Here is a 19,786-nt window from a genome sequence, read left to right as displayed (position 1 = left end):
AATTTGGAGTGCTTTCAGTACAGAGAACAACGACAAAAATCGGTGTTGCCTACACCGTGTTATCCTCTTTTTAAAATTTGCACCCTGTTGACTTAATTGGGGCAAGTTTTAAACCTGCTTTTAGCCTCTTAACATCCTTGATGTGTCATTACAAGTGCACAGCCATGTGAGTGATTTTATTCAGAGTGAACACTGTGAATCTGACTGCAGTAGATGTGAAAGATATGAATAAAAGTGATGTTAATTCAGCCAGCTCACATACCTGTATTTACTTCCTGTTTTCGGTCGAAGTTCACAGTAGTCGATTGTCGAGTGCGCGCGCGCGATCATTGGTAACTAAGCAACAGTGGAGACTCATGCTGCGTCCCAATTCGCATACTATCCGTCCTAAATAGTATTCGAAAATAGAACTAGTACGTCCCAAATCGTAGTAGGTTGAAATGAGTGTTCCAAAGAGACCCGGATGGTCTACTATTTCCGGTCAGAATCCGAAGTGCAGATCGATGCACACTCTAACGGCTGATATTGCCCACAACCCATCGCGCGTTGGACGAGGATTCGGTTAGAACCTTGGCTACGTTATGTTGCATCTGCAGCAGCATTGTGAACTTTTGTAAAGATACGTTTATAGCCATTACATTTTAAATGCAGCATTACATTCAAATTGCAAACACATGAGGAGAGTGAGAGTCTCCACATGAAAGACCCACGACTGGCAAATGAACGAGCTACAACATTTCTCTCCGAAACGGTAAGAAATTATATTAGATTGGATGGAGGATTTTAACTGTGACGAGATGATTGACCGGGCAGTTTACGGTGATGCATGCGACAGAGCTGTCCGTTAAAGATGACGAAGTAGTATGTCCAAAAGCTTGCCTACTCTTTTGCTACACACTCAAAAGTATGTACTTTTTCTTCACAAAAAGAGTACATACTTTTAGGACGTAGTATAAGTATGCGAATTGGGACGCAGCATCAGACTGTCAGCTGTCAGCCGATGACGGTGCTGTGTGGTGTTCTGAGAATATCAGCTCAAATGGATAGTCCATCCGAATAAGATGTTGAACACACGGAGGAGGTTTTGAGTTTGATGAACTGCAGTGAACCAAAGACAGTTTGAAATCGCTGGTGTTTCTGATGTCACATACTACCTTGTAACCAATCAGGTCAACATGTGGTCGTCAACGAGTGGATCTCTGAGCTGGTGCGAGTGAGTGGAGGCGGGACTAATTTGTATATCCATAGAACCGCGTATACTAAATGAGGCAAGGGTGCAGAATTACATTCAAGCTATTTTAAGGAACGAATAATTTTTTTTCAAGGAAAAAACTTTTAAATATGTAATTTTGGCGATCAAAGATTAGTTTTATGGGATAAAATTAGTGACTACATGGGAACTTTAAGACAGATTTTAACACTTTTTATACTTAGATCTAATCATCTTACCCACAAAGATATTAATTGCTTCTTTTCTTAAAATGGCAACAAAAAACAGCACTCTGGAGAATGAATGAGGTCTTCTTTTATTAAAGGAACTGTGACATTCTTAAAAGCAGCCAGTGCTAATAATTTCTTACCTGAATGTGACACTAACTTACACTGTAGCTAGATATAATGGGACACATCTTTATGTGGAATCCCTGCCGCCTTACAGTCTTAATACTGTATAAATATACTTTTTCATAATACATGATGAATGCACTGTTCCATGCACCTACTCAAGGGAAGAGCTCATTTGATGTGCTACACTCTCTTTCATTAGATGTACTTTGAGAGAGGCAGTCTTGCCAAATTTATAACATCATGTTTCAGAGCTCTGCATAGTGGTGTACAGCCCCTGTAATACAGAGCAGAAAATAATCCTCACGTCTGGGGGAGAACAAAGGCACCAGGTGGTATTGTGCGAGAGAGCGAGTGCAGTGTAACAGGAATATCCCAAAATTCAATGCTGGCTGAAAATGGTACAATATCTGGAATGTTTACAAAAACTAGGAGAATTTTTTTAACTTCATAGTGTGCTTGAAATGTATACATGTAAAAGAAAATGATTGTGACTTTTTTGTTAGCAGATATTACTGAAAGCTTATTTATGATGTATATTTAGCATGTGGCATTCAATATTCAGTGCCTGACATGACCAGCAGACTGTAGAAGGATCTTGCCTTAGTTAGAGATGTCTGACTCACACATGCTGTCTATAATAAACAGCATTGCTTTTTGATATGAAGAACGCAGATGCAGTGAGTTCAGTTGCAGCAGGCGTCAGTGTGTACTGAATCACTTTCAGCAGCTTATTTGATTATATGCGTGTTTGTCATCTTAATTGCTTCAATTTTTCACTCAATGTACCGGTATTGCTAAAAGCCGGTTTCAAGAGGTAAACCAGGCTGTCCCATTTTCATACCGAGAGTCTATAAAGTTCAATCTGTGATGTGACTACAGATCTTTCATGATGGCTCATACAAACTCATTTGCATATTCAACAAAAAGGATCTCACATGTCACAGAATGTGGGCCTCTGTGATTGGGGATAAATAACTGGTTAATGATTGCATGCCTGTTTTCTGCTTTATGACTTTGTGCATTAATCACTCTAATCTCTGATTAGATGGGCTTTCTAATGAGATTCATGGGCTGATCAAAGTTCCTACCTCTGGTCTGAAAGTTGTCTCTGCAGCACGGATTTGACGAGTGCGTCGGGTCGCACGCTTTTCTGCGGGGAGTTTTTAGGGCTGCCGTCAGAGTCGCCGCTGTCCTGATCTCCCATGGCTTTAACATAACTGCTGCTCCGCATCCTTCTGCATGGGATCTCCTCATCTCTCCCTCCCCATTCATCCTGAGGAACCTGTACGTACACACATACTGTTTTCATATAACAGATATATAATTATAAGTTATTAAAGCATAGACACACCCACCCCACATACATATATATTGTCAGAAAATACTGCATGTTGGACAGAAGGATAAGAAAGAGTTGTTAGAAAATCTGTTCCCTAGTGCCTCTGTTCACTTACTATTTGTTAAGGGAAAAAAAACGTTTAAAGCGTTTCAGACCCCGTTTTGGACCCTTTCTGTCAAGACCTGGGTTTACTCGCTTTTTTGTTCTATTTTCATCTGTTTTGTTTCTGTCTATTCCACGTGTGACCGAGCTTAGCAAATCGCGCTCTGCAATCAGCAATTTCTCCTTGTCTCTTGATTTCTCTGCTATATATCCTTTGTTTCCCTCTGTTCTCTGCCAGTGTGTTTTGTGTTTCCAGGCTCTTTTCACGTTATTTTGTTAAGTTTGCAATCCCTGTTTATTTTGTTTAGCTTTTCTTTTTCTTTCAGTTTTCTCTTCTGCCCAGTTGTGCTGTGGTTGCCTGTTTGCCTCCTGGAAATTTCCGGTCTTGGACAGTTCTCCTGGTTTTGACCATCTGACCTGGTTCTGGTTTTGGAGTCTGGATTCTCAGTACACTGCTGGCCTGCTTGGACTGTCTAGCCATTCTGATTATCAGCCTTATCTAAACTGTGAGCTTGGATTTCTCTGATACTGAAGGCTTCTTGTTTGATCTCTCTGTTCGCCTCACCTTGACTCTCGCCTCACGATTGGATAATATATATGCTGATGGACTGATCTGGATTTCGACCCCAGCCTGTTTGACTTTCCCTTTGCCCATTACCCAGAGTTGGTTCTGAGAGTGAAAATGGAGCATCTTAAAAAGTAGATAGGTCTGTTTACGAAGCAGTCAGCAAGACCAAGAAAATAAGAACACCGTATGCAGTAAACGGCCGGATTCTCATTAAAATAGAGTCCAACACAATTCATTGCCAACACTGCTGACATGGTGACATTGTCACGACTGTTATCCATCACCTATACAGGCTGACATTTAATTCTTGGCACATTCCCCAAGAACATCTTCACAGAAATCACTTCTCACAGACTATCTTTACATGTGGACAGTGACTGAGTAATATCACCATTGTTGTCATGATCTCTCTTCTTGTGAATGAACAATGTCTCATTGAGATCTGATAAGTGACTGAACGATCACATGTCAGAAACGAGGCACTGACACATTTATGATGTGTTATTCTTTCACACTAGCAGAGAACAATTTTGTCACCTAGCAACCATCCTCATAACCTTCATAACACTACTTTACATTAGTACTCTGAAAACATCCTCTCAGACCAACACATCTCTACATTTTTATAGGCAAAGAGATTAATTCATTATAACATAGTGACAGAAGAACTCTACAGTGCTCTAACAATAATATTTTTTACTCCTGTTTAAAACTCTTTTTTCAGTGGAACATAAAAGGAGGATCTGGAAGAACTGTGTTGGTCACTCTTTTCAATGTCACAACATTGAACGGAGACAGAGATTTCGAAGCTTTCAGAAGGAACCCAAAATCACCATAAAAGTGATACATATGACATTCCAAGTAATTCTATAGGTTTGAATAAAAAGCAATCTTCAATTTAATTTGCTATTCACTGAAGATCTTCTTGGAACATTCATGAAAGTTCAAATAATTTATTTTTGTTACACTCTACTATTCAAAAGTTTGGGGTAAGATTAAAAAAAAGAAAAGAAGAAATGAATACTTGTGGCAAGCAGGACGGGTTGCGTGACTGATAATGAGCGTCACCTGCGTCCCACACAGACCTCGTATCTCTCACAGAGGAGCTACGGAAGCATAAAAGTAGGACTGTCGACAGTGAAGGACGAAAGAGGACCAGGCCTGGACTTTACATTATGTTTTGTTTATGTGTGTGCAGCCGTTGTCCGTAAGGGGCTGTCGCTTTTACTTTCGTTTTGTTGTTTGTGTATTTTGGAATTAAAGTATGTGAAATGTTCGCCGGTTTCATCCTTCTTCTTCCCTTATCAACATACTTTTTTACAATACATTTTTTTAAGCAAGGACGCGTTAAATTGAACAAAAGTACGAGGTAAAGACATTTATAATGCTACAAAAGATTTCTATTACAAAAAGGTGCTGTTCTTTTGAACGTTCTATTCATCAAATAATCTTGAACTGTTTACAATTAATAATAAGAAGAAATGTTTCTTGAGCAACAAATCAGCATATTAGAATGACTTCTGAAGGATAATGTGCAAGACTGGAGTAATGATGCTGAAAATACACCTTTGTCATCACATGAATAAATGTAAAAAAATATATATTTAAATAGAAAACAATTATTTTGAATTGTAATAATACTGTATTTCACAATATCACTGTGTTTACAGTATAAAATAAATGCAGCATAAGAGTCTTTCAAAAACATTAAAAAACGTACTTGAAATCTAAAAAAACTTCTGGATTCTTGAGATCAGTTTACTGAATCACTGATCTGGTCACAGTGGTTAACAGCTCACTGGAGGTGATGATTATTATCGACTTAAATTTTAGTCGACAAGCAAAATTATTAAAAATGTTCTTTTCTACTATAGAAAGAAAGTCAAACAAGTTTGGAATGACACGAGGGTGAGTAAATGACAATTATAGATTTTTTTTTTTTTGAGAATAATTCTTTTAACATTAAAACATTTCATTAAGGATTTGAATCAATTGAACCACAGTATACAGTTGTAATCGAAATTAATCAACCCCCATTGCAAATCAGGTTTATTGGCAAAATGTACAGACTTTCAGCTGTTTGCAATGAACAAATCAAACAAAAGTAATTGAAATAGCTCAACACAACAAATGTTTCAAGTGGTTTCCCCAAATTCAATTGAAAATGCCATTTTTAATGACTTCTGCAGTCTCAAAATTATTCAACCCCTTCATGGCATGCATCTTTAGTACTTAGTAGAATACCCTTTTGCTGTTATGCAAAGCAGCCACAGAGCATCACAGAGCCCCACCATGCTTAACTGTAAACAGTGTTCTTTTCAGCATACGCTTCATTCTTCTTCCTCCAGACATACCACTGATCCATAGGGCCGAAACGTTGCAGTTTTGTTTCATTGCTCCACAGATCACAAAATCCCAAAACTTCTGTGTCTTATTTATAAGATTTTGAGCAAATTGGAGCTGTCTTTTCTTGTGTCAGCTCTTGGATAGTGGTGCACGTCTTGGAGTTCTGGCATGTGTTTAGTATGCGCCTTACTCTGCAAGCTGAAACCTCAGTGCCTGTTGCCACCAAGTCTTGCTGCAGGTCTTTTGCAGTCACTCAAGGGTTTTTCTGAATCTGCCTTCTCAGAAAACTGATTGCAGCCGTTGATAGCTTATTTTTTCTGCTCCGTCCAGGAAGTTTAACCACTATAGCTTTAACTTTAAACTTGCGAACAATGCTTCCAGCGGTGTCTCTAAGAACATTTAGTGCCTTCGCTTTATTTTTGTATCCTGTTCCTTGTTTCTGAAAGGCAATGATATCTTCCCTTAACTTTTTGGACCATTCTTTTGACATCTTGCCATATTTCTAACTTGAAAAAGTCATACATGACACTCAACAAACCTAGCCAGTTCAGATATTTCATGTGTTCTAGCTCAAGCACACCTGGTGTAATTAATGAAGCCCTTGATTAGATGCATCAGGTGTGCTTGAGGCAACACCTGTTTAGAAGATTTGTGCTGTTTTGAGTGAATTCAGGGTGTTGAATAATTTTAAGACTGCAGAAGTCATTAAAAGTTGCATTTTCAGTTACATTTAGGGAAACCATTGAAAAGTCGAGCTATTTCAATTACTTTTGTTTGATTTGTTTATTGCAATAGAACTGATTTGCAATGGGGGTTGAATAATTTTGATTACAAGTGTATGACATTTAAAATAAAACAGCTTTATTAACTCTGTGACTGTGTGTCCTTTTACCAAAACCTTTTGTTTATCAGCCATTCTCTTGTCCGGGTCACAGGGGCTCATTTCAATGGCCTTGAGGTCTTTAGCATTCTGCAAGAAGAATTATTCTGATCCAGGAGTCAATGAAAATTAGTAAATGTCACAGACACCCTTGTACACACACCCACACACAAGCGCACACACATACACACACATAATCCATAGAAGTCTTTAGGTTAATTAAGTCTTGAAGGAGATTGATATTTTTAGACATTTAATTAACCAAAAACGCCAGAGGACAGACACAATCTGTGGTGTAAAACTCTTGATAAATCACTGAGATTTGGGTCCCGCTACCCCAGTATGGATGGCTTGTATGACCAGGGCTGTAAACAGTGTGACATATAGGTTATGTCGCACATGCCACGAAAAAATGTGATGAATAAATTTGCCACAGCAGCATGAGTGTGATACAGTTTTGCATGTATGTGAGACAGAGCCGGTTGTTTATGTGAAGTGAGTGTTTGTTGTGTGCTTGTTTGTGTACGATTAACCGAAATAGCGATTTGGCTTAGTGTTATCAAGGAATCACAAAGGCAGTGATTTTTGATTAAATAAATGCACAGCGCGTTTCATAGTGAAGTGCAGTACTGGTCAGGGCAGATTGAATGGTTCATGTAAATGCTGCTCCTTCTCTACAAGTTTGTGTCACACATGCATTTGAAAAGCGACATGCAACAAACATTTTCCAAACCTGTAATGAGAAAGCATGAACAAACCTGTTATCCAACAAAAGAGAAAATGTATGACATGTTTTTACTGCAAACTCACTTCATAATGTCAGTCGAGTGTTTGAAATAACTTCCTTTTTTGATCTGACATGGCTTCATATCATAGAATGAGGGACAATTTATATACCCTAATTTTATAGTATTCTTTACAGTAATGAAATCTATGTTGATTAGCATTGCATTATAAATATACTATATTCTTACGAAAATACCAGAGATGTCTAAAACAACACAGGTAAACTATATATTGTTGCAATCGTATGTTTATTGTCTTCTTGTTTCATCAGTCAAAATGTCTCTATCTGCGTTTTATTCTGCTACAGCGATATTTGGATGCCTTTGTCCATTTAAGGGGTTTCCTGAAACGTCCTTCGGCTACCATTCATTATGAAAGAAACAGACTGCTCACAGTCACACCACCCTATTTTGGGTAAAAAACAAACAAAGTTCTCTCTAAAGAAATATGAAGTAAAAATTAAGCGGCTCCATAAGTTTTTCTGCAGTGTAGAGAACGGGAGTTCCCTTTCGTAGTCACTCCGAGTTACGTCGGATGACGACGAATGGGGGTTTCGCTTAGAAAACCTATCGACTTCGAGTATTACAAAACGAGCCAATGGCGATGAAATGCCATGGGTCTGTGGAATTTGCATAGCGTATCTCCGCCCCACCGCGTGGGTATAAAGGAGAGACGCCGGCAAAGGCAGATCATGCTTTCGCTTTGGAGCCAAGAGTATTTCTTCACTCCACAGCCATCTCTGACTTCGCTCTACGAGACGAGCTTCTCTCTCCGGTGTTGGTGTGACGGCGATCTGCAGCGAGCTCACAGTGCCTGCTGATCTGTTCAGTGATCTGCCAGTGTGTGTGTGTGTGTCTCCCTGTGTGCTTCAACATCGCAGACTTTTTTCTCCTCTCATAAAAGAGCTTGCACGCGGCACGTCTTTTTAAAGACGACTCGCCCGTGCATTTCTGGTTGCAGCGGACTGGTATCGGACTCTGATGGCACAGCGCTGTCTAGTGTGTTTGGGCTTTGATCATGCTTGAACAGCGCTCGTGGATGACTCATGTTCTCTCTGGGAACGTGATCATCGCGTCATATATAGGTCGAGACTCGGTGAACTCGCAAGAGTGAGAGTCCCCTCATCCACCACCCGATCTTCGGCTGGTGGCCAGGGTGACCTGAGGGTGTTGGTCTGGAACAAGGCGCCGACTCTGTGTCCAAGCCCCAGCCCCCCCCTCTTTAATGACGGTGCCCGCTAGCGAACTGATGATTCCACGAGTCTACCCTCGGGTGGCCCGTGTGTTTTCATTTGAAGCTACAGAGGACGATGCTGTGTCTGTATCAGCAGCACTAGGTGGGCTTGATTCTTCTGGAAATGACGACTCATCACAGCTGCCACCCTCTGGTGTGCATACGGCTGTGCCTGAGTCTGATCCAGAGATGATGGCCATGCTTTCCCGGGACGATTGGTTTTGGGTAAGGCCGCTGACGCGTCCACGGCAAACCCCAATATCTTTCCTCCCGGACGTGCATGATAAGATCACAGGTCCTCTCGTCGGTCTCATCCGCCTTTCCTCCCCTCAGGGGCCGCTGCCCATGGGTACACTGGGGTTCCCCCGGTTGAACGCTCTGTTGCCATGCTACTATGTCCTCAGAGTGCTTCCCGGCGCAATCCTAGGCACCCGTCCAAAGCCTGTAGTTCTTTTCGTCTACACTAATCTGTGGCGAAATCCTATAGTGCCACAGGACAGGCAGCTGCCTCACTGCATCCCATGACCGTTCTGCTGGTCTACCTGACCCAGATGCTCATGGACATGCAGGATGGCGGGACTGACCCGAGGCTCTTCAGTGAGCTGCGCGCCGCCACTGACCTTGCTCCCCGAGCGACGAAAGTGGCCGTACGCTCTCGGAGTCAGGTGATGTTCACCAGTCTGGGGCTGACCTGTCTGATGTGCACGATCTCGGGCGGACCCGTCTGCTCGACACCCCCATCTCCCAGGTCGGCCTCTTCGGCGGTGCGGTTGAGTGCTTCTGGCCAACAGTTCTCAACCGCCCGTGAGCAGATTGAGGCTCCTGATCGTCGGCCCCGCCGTCCGCTCAGATCCCTCAGTCTGCCCACCGCCGAAGGCTCCCTCCCACGGTTGCAACCCCGCCCGTTCACCCGGGTCTGGCTCTGGAAGACCGTAGGGGGGATGCCACAGCCCTCTCCAGCCCCGCCCCCTGCTAAACGCCGGTTAAGCGGCACTTTTGAGATCGGCTGCTCAGGGATGAGACTCAGTTCTTTCCAGGAGCTGGTAGCAGGGCCACTCCTTTCCCCGGTGGAGGGCTGGGGAAGAATCCTTATTCAGAAAGAACTGACTCTCTCGTCTCTGAGCATACAGAGTTCTCGGACGACACAGAGCGCCGCCCACAAGCCGTGCTCTCCTCGTCCCCCTCTGTCCCAGAGGCAGTTGACACGGCGTGCCGTCCACGGACCGCTTCGCCCCTGTCCCCCTCTGTCGCCAAACCCCTGACAGACCAGGCCCCCGTGGAACGCTGGTCCTTCCCTGGCCTCCTCTGTCAGGGTGCGGTTATGACCTTGCCCCCACACCGGGCCGCTATGCCGTCCACGTCTGGGCCGGTCATTCCGCTCCGCTGCACCACCGGGGGGACGTCTGTGGTTCTTGACGCCGCTGGCACAGTTGGGAGCCTGCCTAGAGCTTCCCTATCTGTTCCGCTTAGTCGTGCGAACCATTGGCTCGGCTGTGCGATTCAGCTCACACGGTCTCCTCCCCGCTTCAGGGAGGTTGCTACCCTACTGGCGAAGGGTGCGATTGAGACTGTCCGTCCAGCCGAAATGATGTCCGGCTTTACAGCCCCTACCTCATTGTCCCGGAGAAGTCTGGTGGGTTACGGCCAATCCTGGACGTACGCATCTGAACCGTTCCCTTCACAGGCTGCCGTTCAAGATGCTCCTGGCCAAACTTGGTCGCCTTCTCCACTCAGCCATTGCTAACTTGCCTGAGACTATCAAGCGCAAGAGTGCGGTTCCACTGAAGCCTGGGGCATATGGCATCTGCAGCCGCGGTACGCCGCTCAGATTGCTTCATATGAGACCGATTCAGCTTTGGGTTCGCGACCGAGTCCCGAGGTGGGCATGGCAACACGGCACCCTCCGAGTACCAGTTACTCCGACCTGCTGTCAGTCCTCACCCCGTGGTCGAATCTCAGTTTTCTACGGGCCCGAGTGCCCCTGGAACGAGCTTCCCGGCATGCTGTTGTCTCAACAGATGCCTCCACGGGCTGGGGCGCCATGCGCAATGGACATGCTGTCAGAGCAGTATGGCATGTCTATTGCCTCGAGTTGCTGGCAGTACGCCTTGCCCTGCACCGCTTTCGGGCCTTGCTCTGGGGTCAACATGTACTAGTCCGATCAGACAATACCGCCACAGTAGCGTACATCAACCGTCAGGGTGGTCTACGCTCCCGCCATATGTCGCAACTCGCACGCCACCTCCTCTTATGGAGTCAGAAGCACCTGAAGTCCCTTCGTGCTATCTACATTCCGGGAGATCGGGAACTTTGCAGCCGACGAGCTGTCACGGTTTCGGCCCATCTCCAGCGAATGGCGACTCCATCCCCAGTCGGTCCAGCTGGTTTGGGACCAGTTCGGGGACGCACAGATAGACCTGTTTGCCTCCCACGACTCATCCCATTGCGCCCTGTATTACTCCCTGTCCGAGGGCACCCTCGGCATAGATGCACCTGCGCACAGCTGGCCGGGGGGCCTACGCAAATTTGCGTTTCCCCCAGTGAGCCTTCTCGCACGGACCTTGTGCAAGATCAAGGAGGACGAGAAGCAGGTCATTCTGGTTGCGCCGTACTGGCCCACCCGGACCTGGTTCTCCGAACTGATACTCCTCGCGACAGCACCTCCTTGGCCAAATCCTCTGAGGAAGGATCTCCTTTCTCAGAGACGGGGCAGCCTCTGGCACCCTCGACCCGATCTTGGAGGCTCCATGTGTGGCTCCTGGACGGGACGAGGCAGGTTTGAGTACCCTGCCACCAGCCGTGGCGGCTACCATCACTTCCGCTGGAGCATCGTCCACGAGACATGTCTATGCGTTGAAGTGGAACCTCTTCGTCAACTGGTGCTCTTCTCGCCGAGAAGACCCCAGGAGATGCTCGATCAGTGACGTGCTTTCCTTCCTGCAAGATGGGCTGGAGCGAAGGCTGTCCCCTCCACCCTGAAGGTTTATGTGGCCGCTATCGCCGCATATCACTAAGCAGTTGAAGGTAAGTCTCTGGGGAAGCACGAGATTGAATCCTCCTCGCCCTCCTCTCGTTCCCTCTTGGGACCTCTCAGTGGTGTTAAATGCCTTGCAGAGGGCTCCCTTTGAGCCTCTGCAATCAGTTGAGCTCAAGTTCCTGTCTATGAAGACAGCGCTCCTGGTTGCATTGGCCTCCATCAAGAGGGTAGGGGACCTGCACGCATTCTCCGTTGACGAAGCGTGCCTGGAATTCGGGCCCGGTCACTCTCACGTGATCCTGAGACCAAGGCCTGGATATGTGCCCAAGGTTCTTACCACTCCCTTCCGGGACCAGGTGGCAAACCTGCAAGCGCTGCCCCTGGAGGAGGCAGACCCAGCCTTGGCACTGCTCTGTCCAGTACGCGCTCTCCGTGCTTACGTAGACAGGATGCAGTGTTTCAGGACCTCAGACCAGCTCTTTGTTTGTTTTGGTGGGAGACTGAAGGGAAAGGCTCTCTCAAAGCAGAGGTTGTCCCACTGGATAGTGGACGCCATTGCTTTGGCTTACCAACAGCAAGGCCGACCGTGCCCCCTTGGTGTGACAGCCCACTCCACCCGGAGTGTGGCTTCCTCTTGGGCTCTAGCGCATGGCGCCTCGCTAACAGACATCTGTAGAGCTGCAGACTGGGCGACACCCAACACATTCGCCAGATTTTATAATCTCCAAGTGGAGCCTGTGTCCTCTCGTGTACTCGCTTCAGTCAGCTAGTACTGGACCCGCTCAGGTGTCTTCGCTTGCTCGCCATTCCACTCCACGGACTGGATACGTGCGATATTCCTCAGGTGAGCTTTCCTCTCTGAAGCCCTGAGTTCCTCCAGCACTGTTGACGCTGGCACCAGTGTCTATTGCCTGTGTGTCAGCTAGGTGCCTCCATGTGCATGGTTCCTCCCCTGAGTAAACCCACATGTGTATTTCCACTGTAAGCCTCCTTGAGCATGTGTCTTTCCCTCGGCAAGCCACCTTGCCACTCCTGGAGTTGAAAGTTGCCACCCCTCGGGCTGGTCACTCCAGCGTTCCTCCATATGAAGCCCTCCGGTCATATGTGTGTTCTTAAGTCCTCCCTACGGGTAGGCATGCTGCGGCATATTTCCTCTGAGATATGCTTCCCAGTGTACCTTGGTATTCCTGTGTTAAGTAGGACTCCTTCGTCCGTGGCAGTATCACAACACGGGGATCAGACTTTCGCAGGGCACTGGAAAACAGCTGTGAAGGTGGCGTGATTTCACAGGGACCCCCATTCGTCGTCATCCGACGTAACTCGGGAGTGACTACGAAAGGGAACGTCTCGGTTATGTATGTAACCCTCGTTCCCTGAGTAGGGAACGGAGACGTTACGTCTCCCTGCCACTTCCGCTGTACCGCTGGGTAGACGCCTGAGTTCAGTCTCGGCTCCTCAGCGAAGACATGATCTGCCTTTGCCGGCGTCTCTCCTTTATACCCACGCGGTGGGGCGGAGATACGCTATGCAAATTCCGCAGACCCATGGCATTTCATCGCCATTGGCTCGTTTAAAAAAAAGGCTAATTGGTTTTCATCAGTAATCACTCCTAATTCTAATTTCAGCTCAAATGCATCTTTGACAAAAATCTGGTCTTTCACTGAGGGATGAAACCAACTCTTCCCATCTGACTTTCTTAGCACACCAATTAGCTTAAGTGTGTTTGTATTTCAAATATGCCCAAATGGATTAAACATCAGACTGCAGAAAGGGGACAGAAACCATCCTGCAGTCAATGACTGTGATGCATCTCTGGGTCAGGCGTTTAATAGTTTCTCTCGACCCAAACAAAAGGTGTTCTAAGTGAAACCCCCATTCGTCGTCATCCGACGTAACGTCTCCGTTCCCTAGTCAGGGAACGAGGGTTACATACGTAATCGAGACGTTTTTTCTCTTAGTGGATTCCTCTCAAAAATTAAGAAATTACTATCACAGATTTTTATCATTATAATTTATAATAAAACAATAGACCTTTCTAATGAAGAGGTATTTTATAGCACTCAACCAAAATGGATGAACGTATTTGGATTGTGATTATTGATATTGGGCTATATAATTTTTTTAACTTAATGGTTAAAGCTGCATTCCATGACTTTCTTGGGTTAAAAATTATCCAAAATTAAATTTTTAACAAGTAACCAGCCAGAGTTCAAAACTATTTGCTTGCCTTAGCTCGATTCAAAACGGTAAGCTTGTAATAATGTTTTTAATTCGAGTGGCACTGGTGGGTTTCAGCTGGAAATTCGAGCATGTCTTTGCATCATTACGTCACATCTGTACACATAAAGAAGGTGTCTGGACTAGTGGGCTATATTGCATGTGAGGATGTTGGGGGTGGAGATTTATAGCCTTTTCTCACAGCACTTGATATAACTAAACTTATCAATTTGATGGCGGATCCAGAGAGGTTCAAACGACAATCACCAGTGACAACTGGATATTCACCCGTTGTAAAATGCAAAATACTTTGTTCGGACTTTGGAGTGGCTACAGAAAAAAAGAGACTGCAACCGGGCCCATGCGAAAACAAGGATAATATCGTAAGGGCATTAAATGCAGTCACGCAATGCTGATGTTGTTAACATTACCAATTTGAGAACAAAGTATAATTTTCCCTTAGTTGGTCAGAACAAAAGTGGATGTTACTTGCTTTTTAAGATGACATTTTCCAGTTTCTTACTGTATGTTCTTATGTTTGTCATACTTCCGAAAAGTAGAATCTGATTCCGAATGCCAGTATCCACACCGGCGCGGTGACTGACAGCCACCCATTCTCCTCAAAACATTGGATTCATCCGCACTGTGCCGTGCCGAGGCACAACCCACATAAAGTTGATCATTCCGCAAATACCTGCAATTGCAGATTTTGAACAGAGATGCGACAAAGAGGAAAAATTACGGACTGACGCTTTAAAGGTACTCTAAGAGATGTCGGGGGACGTCACTTCTTTTTGACGTCTAAAGTATTGTCAAACAAAACGGAGGCTAGCTAGACCCTGCCTCCTCCTCATCCGCGCACTAACCCCCCAAATCCTTCTTGTTGGTTATTGGCTGGAACAGTTTGTTACGTTTCGTGGTCCGGGTTAGCCCAGTATGTTTTTGTAGCCGTTTGTGGAGCCTGGGGTGTCTGCAGAGACCACATTTTTTTACAGTGTGTTCATGGCTGAAGCAGCTAGCGGATAGTGAGGAGATGTTTGCTATATGTGACAAAAAATGTTTTGGCCTAAAAAACACGTGACATCGCTTAGAGCACCTTTAAGCAAGATGTGTTATGTTCCTGCAGACAGTATGCCAAATTTACACAAATAAAATGTTTGTCTGAGGACATTTCTTGTCAAGTTTTGTATTTTTTGTACCGTGTATGGAACATTAATGTCCTTTGTCAGTCAAATGCCTGTTTATGTGATGAACTGCACTACTGGTTGCTTTCAGAGATGGTAATAAACACTTTATAATTGTGCTACAATTATGGGGCCTGTGCTACAAAACTTTAGAACTTTTTCTATAGCACCAGTGCTATATGAAAAAAAAGTAAAAAGTTAAAGTACAACCCTAAGTATGACCATACAGACCTGCGTATGACTTGTACCATGTGACCGGAAAAACGTATCAACTAATGGAGATTTGGAGTTTTGAGGAGACAACTAAGAGTGACAAAGAAAACTTGAATAATGCGAAAATACAGAGCGGATATGTCCCTTGAAATGCGTGGTCGCAGGTGTATGTATATCAGCTATTTTATGATGACTGAAGTAGCTCATTAAATCAGAATTTATTTAAAGTATTAAGTATTTAATTTACTGGATTACATAAATACTAAATACTGCTGAATTTCCAGGAAAAAACAGCATATTATAATATTTTGTTAATTATCTGAAGATAATCCATTATATAATACTGTGGTCAGAAAGATTTTTTTTTTTAAAGAAATGTATACTTTTAGTTAGCAAGGACACATTAACCAAAGGAAACAGTAAAGTCATTTAAATTGTTACAAAAAAATCTAATCAAATAAATGCTTTTTTGACAGCATTTTTTTAAATTTTTAAGAATCATTGAAAAATGTCTCCCGGTTTCCACAAAAATAATAATAATTGATAATAATAAGAAATGTTTCTTGAATAACAAATTAGCATAAATTATTAAAATGATTTCTGAAAATCATGTGACACTGAAGGCTGGAGTAATTCAGCTTCACCATCACTGGAATAAATTACATTTTAAAGTATATTAAAATAGAAAACAGATGATAATTGTTTTTACCAAATAAAAGCAGCATAAAGAAACTTATTTCAAAAACATAAAAAAATGTACTGACCACAAACTCAAATACTCAAACTACAGTAAGATTTCCCTTATAAAACATTTAAATCACAAAATATTACAGTGGTGAAGCAACATAATTAAATTCAGAGAATCACTGAATGTTAACAATGAGTGGGATTGAATTCTTTTTTTGCTCTAATTCAGTTTAAGCCATTCAAACAAGTTCAAAATTAAAACAAATTTTACATGTTTGTTTTTTGAACAAATGAATTGTCACAAGTGTATCAGACTATCTCGTCTGAAAGATTAAACACGTTTAAGCTCATTTAGGAGACAAACAGCAACACAAATAGCATCTGCTGTCACCAACATTCCCTAACCCATCTACACACACACACACACACACACACACACACACACACACACACACACACACACACACACACACACACACACACACACACACACACACACACACACACACACACACCAGCTGTTTCTGACCTCTTTGTCTGACTCTCACAATTTATTGAGTCGTTGTCGAGACAGAGTCTCTTTGAGTCTCTCTCTGTCTGTGTATGTGTGTGTGTTTAAGGGTTGCTGTTTGGCTCTTGCTGGCTTGTAAACAGTCTTATTAATTGGTTATTAGATTCACCTCCACTGACCTATCAGAAAATCTATTAAAATGCAATCCTTTCTTCTTTAGAGGCAGTTGAAGAATACAGAGAGTGAAAGAACAAGGTGGAAGAATACAGAGAGTGAAGGAACTAGGTGGAAGAATAATGAGAAGGGTAAACTATGTGTCAAAGTTTAAAGGAGTTTGCGGTTAGACGCTGCAAGGCTTAGCAAAAGAGGACTGTTATTTAGACTAATCTTTTATTATTCAGAGAATGTATACTTCCGAAGTTCACAGTGCAGTGGACTGAACCCAGTGATGTTTGCCAACCTGTACTGAAATGTCAATGTCATAATGTTTGAAAACTTTATTCCTTTCAGTGTTACTCTTAAAGACATTCACACAAAGTTGAGAAAAGTTTAACTTTATGCAAATGAGCAACAGTGTGATGAGGCGACTACCAATGGGGCTGAAGACACTGGAGTACATGTGATCTGTCTCCTTTTGAGTAGAAAAACATAGGATAAGTTATGTTATTATGAGGAATTTCAATGTTTTACATGATTTACAAATGTTTCCACATGCAGGAATCCCCCCCAAAAAATGACATGTAAAAAACCATGTCAGAATTATCGTTGTTTTAAGTTAGTTCTTTACATTCATGATATATGCGTCAGAATGCTTATTTAGTAGGAACAACATTTCTTTTTAGAAGCAATCCATCTAATTTGTGATTTTCAAAAGTTATTGCCAGTTATACAGCCAAACAACAATGTTAATGAATTCAGAATTAGAAACACTTACTAGCAACCATTACATCAACTTGAATATTAATATAATATTCATAATAAATTATTATATAATAATATAAAGTTTGAGGTCAGTAAGATTTTTTCATGTTTTTCAAAGAAGTCTTTATTTCATAAAAAACCCCAGTAAAAACAGTAATATTGTGAAATATTAATACAATTTTAAATAACTCAGGCACCATTTCTTATTTCTATCAATGTTGAAAACGTCTCTGGTTACTTGCGTAACCTATGTTCTCTGAATAGGGAACGAGACGCTGCGGAAAGCGCAGTGGGATATTCTCTGAATGTGCCGATTGTCTGAAGCCTTATAGAATCACGCCAATTCATTGGCTGATGGCGTCCGCGCGATATGGCTCCGCCCCGACGCTCTTACGTCGCATCATTACATATTCGCGCGCGCGCCATCTGCTCCTCAGATTTCTCTGCCGAAAAGAAACTGTCAGCAGCGCGAGGAGCTTGGCCGCTAACGCAGCGTCTCGTTCCCTATTCAGAGAACATAGGTTACGCAAGTAACCAGAGACGTTCTCTTTCATAGGTTCACTCAACGCTGCGGAAAGCGCAGTGGGAACGGACTACCAAACTCGCCAAGCCAGAGCGCTTTTATAACTGGTAGATAAAAGAAACAACGACCGAAATGAGTTCAAACAGAAAGAACCTGGGAACCCGGGGTCATGTCAAGATCCAAGCTATAGAACCTTACAAAAGTGTGCGGAGAGGACCAGCCTGCCGCAGCACAAATATCCCCCAAAAGTGCTCCTCTGAAAAGAGCTTGAGAAGATGCTACACTTCTGGTGGAATGTGCTTTAATGCTAAGAGGTGAAGGCAAGCCACGCACCTCGTAAGCCAACGAGATAGCCTCTGTGACCCAGTGAGAAATCCTCTGCTTTGATGCAGCAAGCCCACGGCGGCTAGCACCGAAGCAAACCAGAAGCTGGTTAGATTTCCTCCAACCGCTTGAGCGGTCTACATATATCTTAAGAGAACGAACTGGGCAGAGCAAGTTAAGCTTCCTATCTTCCTCAGACGAAAATGGAGGAGGGTGGAAAGCGTTAAGGTTAACTACCTGTGAGCGGAAAGTTGAGGAAAGAACCTTGGGGACATACCCTGGTCTCGGCCTCAAGGAAACTTTGACCAGGCCAGGGGCAAAGTCCAAGCAAGACTCGCTAACAGAAAGAGCTTGTAAATCTCCCACCCGCTTTAATGAGGACAAAGCTAACAAAAGAGAAACCTTGAGAGTCAGAATCCTCTCCGGAGCTGACTCCAAGGGCTCAAAGGGGGCTTTCGTCAAACCCTCTAAGACAACAGAAAGATCCCATGGGGGAACTCTAGGGGAGCGAGCCGGTTTCAGGCGCTTCACCCCACGCATGAAGGCAGAAACTAACCTTAATTTGCCCAGGGGAATCTCATCCGATTCCCTATGCGCTGCAATAGCCGCGACATAAACTCTGAGAGTGGTAGCGGCTGCTCCAGCAGCAAACTTCTCCTGCAGGAATTCCAGTACTGAACCAGCAGGGCAGTTAACTGGGCTCCTATCATGTGCTAAGCACCAAGTCTCAAACACCCTCCATTTGGAAGAATATAATCTCCTTGTAGAAGGGGCTCTAGCACTCGCAATGGTCTCCTGAACGTCAGTTGGGAGACCAGAGCTTAATGCCGACGGCCTCTGATCGGCCAAACGAACAGCTTCCACATGTCTGGGCGAGGATGCCATATCCTGCCCTGTAGCTGGGACAGAAGATCTTCCCTGACCGGGATCCTCCAGGGGGAAGATTCCAGTAGAGGAATTAGCTCCGAAAACCATGGCTGAGATGGCCAGAACGGAGCTACCAGGAGGAGGCGGACTCCGCTCTCTCTCACTCTGGCCAAGACCGCCTGGATCAGTTTGATGGGCGGGAAGGCATAGAGTTTCTGCGTTGGCCAAGGGTGAGCGAACGCATCTATCCCCAATGGGGCCGGGGGACTCAGGGAGAACCAAAGCGGGCATTGGGACGACTCTTGAGATGCAAAGAGGTCAACCTCCGCCTCTCCAAAAACCTCCCAGATCAGGGCCATCGTCTGGCGGTTCAACATCCATTCCCCCGATCTGAGTTTCTGTCTCGACAGAAAATCTGCCGCGAGGTTCAGAACCCCTGGGACATGAACCGCTCTTAGAGATAGGAATCTGCTCTGAGACCACAGGAGAAGGTGACGCGGATGCCTGTCTAGGGTGCGCGACCGAGAACCTCCCTGCCGGTT

General features: G+C 44.3%; 1 protein-coding gene across 5 annotated transcripts in view; it reads right to left on the bottom strand.

The window, feature by feature from the left end:
• The window catches only part of dlgap2a (discs, large (Drosophila) homolog-associated protein 2a), a 184,523-nt gene that overhangs the window by 36,731 nt on the left and 128,006 nt on the right, over window positions 1–19,786 (bottom strand). For all 5 annotated transcript variants that reach the window (XM_077239550.1, XM_077239553.1, XM_077239554.1 and 2 more), the window contains one exon: window positions 2,655–2,848. In XM_077239550.1, the coding sequence (XP_077095665.1) occupies window positions 2,655–2,848 (194 nt within the window). The remainder of the gene's footprint in view (window positions 1–2,654; window positions 2,849–19,786) is intronic.

Source organism: Siphateles boraxobius, unplaced genomic scaffold, assembly GCF_051911475.1.
Source record: "Siphateles boraxobius isolate OS27281-9 unplaced genomic scaffold, OSU_SipBor_1 22, whole genome shotgun sequence".
Lineage (NCBI taxonomy): Eukaryota > Metazoa > Chordata > Actinopteri > Cypriniformes > Leuciscidae > Siphateles > Siphateles boraxobius.
The sequence above is the reverse complement of the archived record's forward strand: the minus strand, read 5'-3'. Positions and strand labels throughout refer to the sequence as shown.